At 44.4% G+C, this 12,190-nt stretch overlaps 1 protein-coding gene across 4 annotated transcripts in view; it reads right to left on the bottom strand.

The window, feature by feature from the left end:
* The window catches only part of USP34 (ubiquitin specific peptidase 34), an 82,585-nt gene that overhangs the window by 29,136 nt on the left and 41,259 nt on the right, over window positions 1–12,190 (bottom strand). For all 4 annotated transcript variants that reach the window (XM_076065017.1, XM_076065016.1, XM_076065015.1 and 1 more), the window contains exons 34-49: window positions 11,667–11,870; window positions 11,125–11,207; window positions 10,910–10,950; window positions 9,992–10,116; window positions 7,362–7,514; window positions 6,856–6,963; window positions 6,621–6,676; window positions 6,327–6,447; window positions 5,706–5,889; window positions 4,438–4,601; window positions 3,723–3,788; window positions 2,679–2,825; window positions 2,345–2,401; window positions 1,751–1,828; window positions 1,539–1,633; window positions 397–569 (exon numbers count right to left, since the gene is read on the bottom strand). In XM_076065017.1, the coding sequence (XP_075921132.1) occupies window positions 397–569; window positions 1,539–1,633; window positions 1,751–1,828; window positions 2,345–2,401; window positions 2,679–2,825; window positions 3,723–3,788; window positions 4,438–4,601; window positions 5,706–5,889; window positions 6,327–6,447; window positions 6,621–6,676; window positions 6,856–6,963; window positions 7,362–7,514; window positions 9,992–10,116; window positions 10,910–10,950; window positions 11,125–11,207; window positions 11,667–11,870 (1,855 nt within the window). The remainder of the gene's footprint in view (window positions 1–396; window positions 570–1,538; window positions 1,634–1,750; window positions 1,829–2,344; window positions 2,402–2,678; window positions 2,826–3,722; window positions 3,789–4,437; window positions 4,602–5,705; window positions 5,890–6,326; window positions 6,448–6,620; window positions 6,677–6,855; window positions 6,964–7,361; window positions 7,515–9,991; window positions 10,117–10,909; window positions 10,951–11,124; window positions 11,208–11,666; window positions 11,871–12,190) is intronic.

The raw sequence follows: 12,190 nt of genomic DNA on the forward strand, positions 1-12,190 counted from the left end.
CTTACGAACGGGTCCAGTTGCTGAGGCCCGTTCATAAGCCAACCAGTTTGTAAGTCAGAACACAACAGAGTACTGTATTTAAATGCACAGTCAGTGTGAGAAAATGTTCTACGGTTCAACCAAAACGGGAAGCATTTTTAAACTCATAAATAAGAAGAAATATTGTAAACTTGCATGCATCACTGTAAATATGCATCACTGTAAATAGTTCCGCGGTTCTGCTTGCAAGTGCGAGTTCGCGTTCGCAAGTCGGATGGTTAAAAACAAAAATATCTCATGGAAGCTCGTTCGTAAGTCCGGATGTTCGCAAGTCAGGTGTTCTTAAGTCGGGGGACTGCCTGTATAACATCAGCAACTGGCGCCAGAAGTGGCAGCGGTTTAGAGCGGCACGCGTACCTTCGGCGCGGTCGCTCCGCCCCATGAGCCATCGCTCGGTGTAGGGCGTCATGTCGAGCCTCAGCGGGAACGAGAAGTGAGTGTTCACCTTCTCCTTCATCATTGTCACCATGTTGAACGTATAGCGCATGGTGTTGAAGCTCAGGATCTGCGGCAGCTTCTTGAAGCAGGCCCTGTCCGCAGCATCAGCAGCAGCAAGTTGTGAAAACGCGAGCGGCTTTGTTCACAATGTACACATTTTAATCTTCTTGGTTCTTTCGGTAAAGTCACGTAGAAGGGAAATAATAAAATAATAAAAATAAAACATTATAAAATAAAATTATCACGACGTTTCGGCCACAACACAAGCAGCCGTCTTCAGGTGAAGAAACAGAACTGTTGGGAAGACAGTGTTCCAATGAACACTGCTAAGCTTGGCAGCGTCTTTTAAGCTGGGTGGGAGGAGCAGAGCGCCATGACAAAGGAGTTTACATATCAACAGAAGAATTTAGCACTGAAGTAGCTGTGTTAATGTGTTGAATTAGCAGGGTGTTAAAGTCAGAAATTTGCATGTAACTGGGAGATTAGCATGATGTTAATGTGAGGATTTAGCATGTAACTGGTCACGGAAGTAGCTATGTTAAAGTCAGAGAACATATCAACAGAGGCATTTAGTATATTAAGGCTAAAGAACTGCAACTATCCACCTATCATACAATAAACCGATGTGAAAGAACTAAATATAAACTACATCAATATAATCAATGTACTCAATATATTCTCCAATAAGTTGAGCTATTAACATTTTATTGTTTAATTTGTATTATTTTTATTATTTCCCTTCTACGTGACTTTACCAAAAGAACCAAGAAGATGGATCCATGCAGTCACGAAAGCTTTAAATCAAAATTTACACATTCTTTAACACCACTCATCCTATGTTCAACTGGTGATCTTAATAGTTAAAAATGGTGACGCCTTTAACACTAACAGTACACGAGAGAAGCGCTGCTGGTATTTATCTCTAGGCGGGTGCCAGAGGTCTCATCAATTGTACAGTGTATAACAAAACATAAAAGTAAGCTTGAAGCTTTGAGTGATGGGGTCATTTGGAAAATAAAGCCATCATTGTTCGCAAACTTCATCTGGGGCTGCCATCGCACCGTTTCTCGGCGCGCACTTTCTTTCCACACTGCGAGCAGGTGTACATGTTGTCCCCTTCCAGAGTGTCCTTTACAGTCACCTCGTCCAGCGACTCCTGGAAAGGAAATACCAATAAGATTCATGCAAAGGCATAACCAGACATCACTATACGGTGTAAAAGTAGGTCCCCGTTTGCACAATTCACACAAGGAAATCTGTAAGGGTTGCTTACGTAGATGTTCTTCATATCTGCCACTTGGCACCGCACCGTGTAGAATTCTTCCACAGTTTGACTGACGTGGTCACAGTCCTACAGAAGGGCACAGACAGCCGCACCTCCAATAAGCAGGATTGGCTATGTATGGCGTGAAATGTTCAACAACCTACGTATGAGCTGTCTCTCCTCACGATTTACAATACACATTTTTTTTATTTTACTAGGTAAGGCCCACTCTCTTTCATAAGCGACCTGGCCGCGAATTATAGCACAATAGCGGCTTATCATGTGGAAATGTATAGCAGCCAAATAATCGAAATGCACATTTGCAAATGCGAAGGGAAAAAAATGGAGGACCCGGAGAAAAATCCACGCGACCACGGGGAAAGAGAACACCCAAACTCCCAATATACAGCAGGCATCAAGGTCTGGATCGAACCCACAACCTCCTATATATCAGGCAAGCGAGTTAACATCTCGCCACCGCAGCGCCCCATGAAACCCAACCCTCTCAGCATACAGCTCATTGCCCAAAGGGCAGAGATGTGTTCATAAGCACCACGAGCATTTGGGTTCCCGTGTGCATTGCAGTCAACTGGCAGCACTCACCAGCGATACGACGTTGTTTGTAATGACTCCGCCGAATAAAGTCTTGACGGTGTTTTTCTGTGGGGTGTAATTAAAAAAAAACATCCTCACAATAATATCTGTACGTATTCCACTTATCAATGGAAAATAATTTCTTTAGAACTGCTTTTTGTGTTACGTTTGTTGTCCATCCCCCACACCTCCGATTAGCATGATTGGCTACATACAGTGCAAAATAAATTCAACATAAATACAATGGAGTGATTGGAACATGCTGGTACAACTCAATTGTTAAAATTAAAGTTTTAATGTCACTGCTAAAATTTGGGAAGTGCTGCGGCTGTTATGCCCTCACCAGTTCTGGGCTCATCTCCTCAATTTTGGTGATGAGGTCAGTGAAGAACTCCGTCATGTCCTTTTGCTCTCCCGTGTTGAGCGGCAGCTTATCCATCATGTAGTTCTTGCAGAATGATCGAGGGTTGTAGGCCTTGCGCTCGCTCTCCTGGTGACGGATTACGCAGCACGCCATCGGGTAGCAAGAGAGGGGGGGTACACGAGGGAAGACGGGTGATTGAGGAGTGAGACTTACCTCCACGTTCGGGGCAGCTTGTGCCTGTGTGGCCCTCCCTAGGATATACCGGTGACCCTGGCATTGTATGTCATTCGTATAATGGCAGACAAACTGTCCCTTTGGAAAGCATACCTACTACAATTATATAGATTTTTTTGGTCAGATCGCATGTAAAATGCCAATGTGTATCATGAACCCTCCTCCACCCGACGCAGTCAAATACATGAAATTGTCACGTGAAAAACGTGTCAATGTTGATTGCTTTAGCACACCGGCATGCTGGATCACAATTCACAACAGTTAACGACTGGGTTTAACATTTCGCTGGTAGTAGCAACCAGCATCATCAGGTGATTGCTAGAAATGTGAATCTCCTCCAGTCTTGGGCCTTAATTAGGTGGCGTGATGTCATCAACACGATCCCACATCAATACCCAATCATTCAATATTGTTGTAGTCCAGCATGCCGGTGTGCTGAAACAATATAGATTGGCACACTTGTTCAGGTGACAACCATATTTATTTTACTGTTGGGTTGAGGAGAGTGAACGACACATTGGCATTTTACTTAAGTGATCCGATCCAAAAATAAATAATGATTCATGACATTGGTCCTTAAAGCCAACAGCTGCCTTGTCCACTTTTAGATTTGTGATGCTCAAATTGTGTTGTACTAAGCATAAAACATATTTGAGCTTCATCATAACATATGAGTTACGGTGAAGCTAAAACAAAAGAAAGCCCTGAACTAAAGTCTGAGTGAAAAAACAGTGCACAAGAAACAGCACCGCAGAAATTAAATATTTGTACAAGAACTCCAATACTTACCATCAAGTATGTGAACATCTTCTGTAGCTCAAACAAGGTGGTTTTGTGCTTCATGTCATCAGTATACTGTAAAACAAAGTAAGCTACAGTCAATCATAAACTACAAAGACAAGCTATATGCAATTGGGTGATTATTTATTCACGAATGGACTGCGAATGACTAGCTACTAATGGTGATGACAAACATAACAATGACTACAATTAGGAGGATTATGATGATTACAAACACAAATGACAAACATAACAATGACTACAATTAGGAGGATTATGATGATTACAAACACAAATGGCTTTTAGAACAAGGGTTACACTTTAGAATGTCAGACTGTTATATAAAACGATTAAACTTTTTATTTTATCAGGTAAGGCCCACCGAGCTAGATAACTCTTTTTCAGAAGTGGCCTGGTCACATATGATAGCTCCACGAAGTGGCTTATCATGTGAAAAGATATAGAAGCCAAATACTCTAAACGTATGTGGATATGTTGATTCTAAATGTGGAGGGAAAAAATCCAAGCGACTACAGAGAGAGAACATGCAAACGCCAAATACACATGCGTCAGGGTTGGGATGGAACGCACGACCTCCTGCATACCAGGCTAGGGAGTTATAAATCTCGCCACAGCGGCATTTATGTACGTGCCCTGTACATACATGAAAACATCACGGAACCATAAAACAGGCACGCTGCGCAATGGGCCGTGCGGCACCCACCTTGGCGGTGAAGACCGCCTGGCGAGCCTGCGGAATCATGTAGAGCTGTTGGATGGTGGAGGCCATGTAGCAGGTAGCGCCCAGGTTGGTAAGGCCCACGAGGCGGCAGTCGGCGCGCACGTCATCGTGGGGCCAGTAGTCCCACTTGTACGGTGCGTGCGAGGCTGTGGAGAACGTCCCACACCGCCCTGGATGACGCGGCCACCAGAGAACTTGCCGCACAACCCAGCTATCGGCAACGATAGTGAGGTAGCCAAAAAAAAAATAAAAAATTCTGTCGCTCGGAAAATACTGCTGCCATCGTTGTGGGGATAGGAACGAGCCAGGTCGCGAGGACTACTGGGATGATGTGTCGGATGAAGCTGTAGTAATGGCCACCATCCGCCGTGCCAGGACAATGGATGTTATTTTAGTGTTTTTTATTTATTTTGGCAGTCCTTTACAGTCTACAGCTGGATGAAGGCATCCCATGTCGGTCATGGGGTTTTTTTTTAATATCATACTTCACCACACTGGTCAGTGCGGGTTGGTGAGTCGGAAGCCCAGGACTGGTTCAGATATTACTCGCTACATATCTTAGCTATGGAAGGGGCATCAAACTTCGATCACTAGGTTTAGAGAGCTGTGTCCTAGCCACAGCACACACTGCCCTGCCCTCATGGGTGTCTTAATGCAAGTACCATGAACATGTGTAGGAAAGGACCATGGGGCAAGGTTGGGTGTTAGGGACAGGGCAAAGACGAATCATCAGCTGAAACTGTTGTCAGAGGAGGCAATATTCTTCACTACAGTGCCAGTTGTGCAAGGTACAATTTCGGAACCCTGTAATTTGTGTATAAAGCAGTGGAACCCTCGATGTTATTTTTAAGGTGGTAGTATTGCCAGGAGACAGCTCTGTTGCTGAAGCAGCAGGGCCTCAGTTTGTGAAATCCACAGCTTAAATCATGGTCAGGGTTGATATGGCGCATTACCTCTCTGGGATCAATCGTATGCGCACTATCAGGTGCACAGAAGTAAAAAGTGACTGCTCACTTGATAAAAGACTATTTCATGGAGTTGTACTTAGGAATTCCACGAGAAAATCAAGATGGGCACATCCCAGTGCTCGTTTACACACATGGATGCCTTCCGTTTCTAAGCCACCCGATTATTTCAACCAGGAACTCACGAAACCTGGCGAACCCTTATGCCGGGACAACATATGATATCTCCCGCAAAACGTGCAGGTGTTTGTAGTTGTGTGCGCAAAGGGGTGACTGCACACTCACTCTGCACGTGTTGAGCCATGACCCAGCAGTGCAGCAGGCGGTAACTCTCGGGGCAGCCCTTTACGAGCTCCACCAGGAGGTCGTAGGCAGCGCCCCGCGAACCCTGCGACTTGCACTTGGGCTGCTGGCGGTCCGCCATGCTGGGCAGCAGGAAGAGCAGGTTGAACACCTCCCTGAGGAATTCCTGCACCCCGCACCAATAATATTCTCCACTTAGCCTTATAGACTTTTGGGATCGTTGTTCGCGAGGACGTGGGTGCAACAGGAGCCTTGTGCCTGGATGTTTGTCTGCCAGCTAAGTACATGTCATGATTAATGGCTTCATAAAATAAAATTTACTTTTACGCTCAAAATGTATCTAAAGAATGCAGAATTATGTACTTAGGAATGTATGACTTGTGCAACTTCAAAGTACTTGCATTTAGACTAATGGAATAAAAAATTCAGAAGATAATACAAATGAAACAGTAAAAAGAAGCCAAAATATTATCATTTGTTGAATCTAATCATGACCCTGAACCGAGCCATATCATCGAATCATAGAAGGGGAAAGTTAATTTCAACACGTCTACCAGGTAAGTCAGTTTAGGCACTCGCGCCGGCTTCCTTGAGCCGACTGACCTGGCCGTCGCGTGTGAACTTGAACGCCGGTTTGTGCTTCATGACGGCCGTGCACAGCTTGAGCAAACCAAGGAGGCCCTCGTCCTCCATGCTGCTGTCCCTCTGCTCCACGATCTCCCGGCTGCAAAACAATGTGAACCGAGCAGTCCCCCCATTTTAGGCTGTGGAAGACTTTGGCAAAAGGAAGAGAAAAAAAATATTCACGTTTGGGGTGACCAGAGATGGAAGACAGTCCTGTTATTCAGATATACATAAAAGTCATATGTAGGTTTAACTAGAATGATTATAACTCACCTCTGTATGCAGTCCGCCAGATGTCTAGCCATGGCATCTAGGTCCACCAGCGTTACCTGGAAAGCAGCACACGTGAAAATAGCCACCAATTGTGTCACTAATGTACGAGCCATGATGGATGCAATGTCAGGACCATCCAAGGAAACAACTAAATAATCAGAGCGACCACACTCCAGCATTTCGACAGGGTTACAGGGAGACATTTTGGCTGGGAACAAGGTCATAAAAGCAGCACCTGGTTGGTGTCCTTCACGTGGATGTTGTTGATGAGCTTCCCGAGCAGCCAGAAGTAATCCTTGCAGCCTGGCCGGATTCCCAAGTCCTCTTCATCTTCATCCAAGTTCTGTGAGCCATACACGAGCAGAAATTAGCCATGGATGAAAAGCTCCATACCCACTAGCACACCGATAAATGCACAGCCTGACGTAGTTTTCTATCTGGAATCATCGCTTCTGCCGAGGATGTACCAAGTCTATGTCGGAGATGGAGAAATGTGGCAGGTAGTCTCTAAGATAATACATCTTTGTTCGATTTACAATTCATAAGGGGAAAAATTAGGCTGCCTTGGGTGAACTACACAGGCCTTAAGTTTTAAGAACTAAATCTTAATAGGAACTGCATGCATAAAAATGTTGTCTTTACATTGATACATTACCACTTTGTAAAACTTCATTATTGCAAATCAATCTTAGCCAATTTTCAAGCAGACACACTCTGGCTTGCTGGCACAAATGCCCATACCTTAACTGGGCGCATGGCCTGAGCGTCCGGCAGAAACTTGAGCAGCGTGGAGACGGCGAGGAGCAGGAAGGAGCGGTCGGCCGAGTCTCCGCCCTCGAGGCGCGTGACACACAGCCGGTAGAGGCTGCTGGCCGCCTCGGAGCGTACCGCCACCTGCGCAGGGGGCAGCACACCACTCTGCGAGTGAGAGTCCTCGTCCGTCACAGCCGGTGACTCTCGGTTTCCCAGAGTTCTAACGGAGCCTATTGAATGCCCTGCCTGTGTACGCTTGGCTTTGAATTTGTCCGACTATGTGATTGGCAACCAGTTTTTAACAGTGTGGAATATATGCCATTAAAGTGATAAGCCGCGTTTGCTGTTCAAAGTGATATGCCAAAAATACATAACTCAAGTAGCATCTCAGTGCTTTCCTTTTCTTATGCAGTGTTTACTTAAATTTGTGCCACACTTGGTCACACATCCATGACCAGTCGGAGTGAAACGAATATTAAGCGAATTGCTTTAAGCGACAACAAAACAAGTAAATGCATGTTTGTTCATTGGCGGTCCTTTCAAGATGTGAATAAGCAGTGTAAGCGCGCAGTTGCAAAAATCTAAATGTACCAAACTGGACCCAAGGCATTATCTGCCTCATTAGGCAAACTCAGCTGGGAAGGCTCAGCAAGCAAACCGGCTTGTGAAACGCTCTTAATGATCACGTTATTAAGACACTAACAGTGTACTACACACCAGTGGGCATTCCAGCGAATACATATTCAAAGAATGGGCTCGATGTATGAGATAACTAAAAAACGATTGTACAAGCGACGCACTTATGATGGATACAAACAATACCTCCCAATGCTTCAATTTCAGGCCACAAATGTACACACAAATGCAGATTGAAAAAATAATTTCAAACCGACGGCCTGGGGATTTTAACTGGTAAATTGGTCATTGGCAAAGGGTGTTCTGGACTAAGGCACAGAAGAAAATAAATCTACCTCAAAGAAACAAACCAATGTCACATGCACTAAACGATATTCTCAATAAATATGCAACAACGCATACATTAACGCTACGGTGGTAACTTGCAGAGCACTAATCCATGTTTTACAAGGGTTATTTACCTTTGAGCCCCCAACTCCACGCATAATTCCATTTCCCTTTGCTAGACATCCTATTCGTTACGCATTCAAAAGCCAATTAACAAGCGCAGACAATCGCACACACCCCTGTAAGCACAGCCATCCCCAACTTTGTCTTTTGGACGGCAGCCACTGGGGAAGAATGATTAAAACCGTGCTTAGCACCGCAAACGTCTATCATCTGTGCTACAATTACAACCTGCCGTATCAGACCCTGCCATCTGTTACTCCCAGCTGCTGTGCGGTTCGCCTGCTGTACACGTGCTGATGAATGGAGCTTGTTTACTGCGTCGCGACGCTCGTCAATGGGCAACAAGCTACTTAGGATTCTGTATGCTTAATGAGCACTTCAGTTTCCAAATCAGAAACACACAGAAATTGAAGTGCATTACTTATTTTCGGGGGGGGGGGAATCCTCTAATCCAGCCTACAAAAAAGGGCACTGCTAGCTGGAGGGCTGAACAAGAGTGTACCATACCTACAGAAAATAACATAAACATTATTGCTGTATTGTTTAACCTTTTACCGTGGAACAGCATTGTAAATTGAAGGGAAAGGTGCAAGAGGTTAGCCGAGTATGCCCACAGCACAACCAAACCCCCCACAGATGCTTAATTGTTAAATGTACACCAGAAGAAATATTTAGTGGCAGCCTCTGAATTGGTGGACTTAAAAAACACATGGCGTGGACGTGCAAATGTGTGGGCCCCAGCAGCTGTCAGCTAATGGTGACACACGTCTTGCTTGGCAGAGACGGGAGGCTAGGGAGAAAGTGTCTCCATGTAGACGTCGACGCTTTTCAACAGCCAGTCCGGCACTGTTAAAGTCGAGTGTTTCATGCCGTCATTGTTGGTGGATACAATTTCACTGCACAATGTATAGAGGCGCACATTAGATTTGTTCTGTTTACAATACTTTGACAACGTATAATGCCAAGACAAATGTTCGCTTTCAAAATCACCTTGTTTTTTATTGTGACATTATAAGTCAGTGCGCAGAGACGGCACTTTGTCAGCAAGGTCGGCGTGGTTGGAAGTCAGCACAGAGGGGTCTCTTCCACAACATCCCCTTACCTAACCAGTGCTTGTTTATAGTTCTTGGAAGTTAGACTGCTCTCCTCTCCATGTAAAGTTTGTTTGTCACTGACTCAGCTCACCCTTACAAAAAGAGACTTATAGTTTTAATGTGCTCTCACTTGTTAAAAAGAAAAATGGAATGCCAAAAACGAATATCTTCCATTTAAAAGTATTGCAAATGAATGCATTCTTAATTTATAGATTAGACCTCACACAAGACGCTAGAAAATGTCAAGTAAAGGTAAAAATATCTCCTGCAATCCTTTGCAGCAAGCGAGTCTGACATGTCTCACGTGCTGATGGGCAGATAAGGTGACCAATGACAAATCGCACATGTACTTAATCATAATATAAGAGAGGGGGGGTGTGTAAAAAAAATAATGTAAAAATAGCCGTCACAACTGTCGCTGTCATTAACGAAGCGAACCTCTGGCGCTAGCAGCGTGAGCTTGCAGAGCCAGTCCTGCAGCGTGCCGTTCTCCGCCAGGCTCTCCTTGACGGCGGGACAGCCGCTCGACCAGCTGACCAGCAGCCACATGGCGTAGTGAGTCACTGCAGACGGCACAAGCACGACATCACCACGCTTCCATCGCAGCCACTGTATAAACATCGTGGATGAACAACCGATGCGTGCGTTTCACTGGCCGAATTACCCCCCACCCCTCTTCTTCACTGTGAACTATGTTTTGTTTATATTCTTAGTTCTTTCGGTAAAGTCACGTTGAAGGGAAACAACAATATATATCAATATATATCACCTGAAGACGACCGTTTGTGTTATGGTCAAAACGTCGTGAGAATTTTTTATTGTTTTATATATATTTCATTATTTTGTTGTTTCCCTTCAACGTGACTTTACCGAAAGAACTAAGAATATGAATTACTGCAGTCACGATACTTTAAATCAAAATTTATGTTTTGTTTCTGCTGAATGACTTTGCTAACAAATGTACATCCTCTATTCTCGAGCTTACACGACCAGATTAAAATGTATCTCCATTTTCGTACGAGGGCAATATTAACGCAAGTTGACTGCGCAGACGGACAGGCAGCTGCTGCAAGCTCTGCAACCAATTCAAGAGCGCTCTTGGCCTCTAAATATTTGCTCAATAACAGCAATGTGTGCAACAAGCCTTTCAACACCATCTATCAACAGATGTGGCACATGCAGAACATGTGCGAAATTTTGGGGTATTTCATTATAATTTGAAATGACAACTACATGTGTATTAATATTTACAAAGCACCGACAGTTAAGAGTATAATAATTATCTAACGACAGTTTAAATCACTTGGCAGGCAACGAGACAAGTTTCCACTTTAATCTTGAATTTAAAAAAATCACCTTCATGCCTGGACTTGTAATCAGACTGTGCCTTCAGCATCCTGGAAGGAAATCATACAAATATCTCAGAGCCGATAAGTCATCTTCAACATTAATATATTTATATCTGATGTACAATGTGCGGTATGTACACGTTACATGATTAAATGAACAATGCTTATAGTGTGTGCCTGCGATGAGTGCAGGCACAGCCAAACTATATAATAACCAGTTACCTTTGAGGCAGATTGTCATATGTATACGCCACAGTCATGAGGTGCTTCAGGAGGTCGGTTCCATTCACGAGGTTTAGGAAGGTCTAACACAAATGCAGAGACATAACCCAGCGTTTGTTAAGCATCGTCATTTGTTGACACGTGCTGCATTTCTTTAGGCCATACAAGTGAAATAAAAGTTTCCAAATATTTGAAAAAAATGTATTCGTTATCGACAGCAACATCTACATAATGCATTACGGCCAAAGAACACAGCGTTAAATCCAGCAACACGTACATTTTGCCTAAATATAAAGTGAGCTATCAATAATAGCAAACCATTCATATTTTAAATCCAATAATAATACTACATTCTCCACCAACCTGCACTCACCAGCAATTAATAAACAAAGAGCTGTACATTAATATTGCATGACAGCCACATACACCTTCGATTTCACCACTCCACAATTGTGATCACATGCTACACGGCCACGGCCCTCAACCCCTCCGACATGAAAAAACTATGAAGCTCGTGCACTGGAGGAAGGAAGCTGGCACACCTCGGTGAGCCGCGGGATAACGTGGGTGCCCTTGCCATGCTCGCCCGAGCTCTTGCGGGGTTTCCCGGCCCAGGCACGCTTGCGTGGTGCCTCTGAGGCGGGTGACCAGGCGAACACATCCACGTATGCCACGTCAAAGTCCACCGGCTCCACGGCGAACTGGCAAACCAGCTTCAGCAGGCACGCCAGGCAGTCCAGTTGCCACTGCATTCACCCCACCAAGGGCCGGCCGGCCAAGCACAGTTCAAGTTAGGAAAAAATAAAGCACGTGGATGGATTATGTGACTGCTATCCAATATGCGTTTGTTTGGCAAGTATTCAACGAGCAGGGTGGAAGCCCTCAATGCGTAGTGTCAAGGCAAAATGTGCTGCCTGTGTATTTGCAAATAGTCCATGTGCTGTGATTTGGTCTCTACAAGTTTTGGGCAACTATTTGATCGATTTGGCTGGTTTTCATTATGCCAAGTCCCTAAGAGCAATATAATAGTTATGCAAAAATGTAATTCATATTGGATCATCTTTAC

This window comes from Petromyzon marinus, chromosome 6, assembly GCF_048934315.1.
Source record: "Petromyzon marinus isolate PM22_M1 ecotype Great Lakes invasive population chromosome 6, UKy_Petmar_22M1.pri1.0, whole genome shotgun sequence".
In the NCBI taxonomy this organism is placed as follows: Eukaryota; Metazoa; Chordata; class Hyperoartia; order Petromyzontiformes; family Petromyzontidae; genus Petromyzon; species Petromyzon marinus.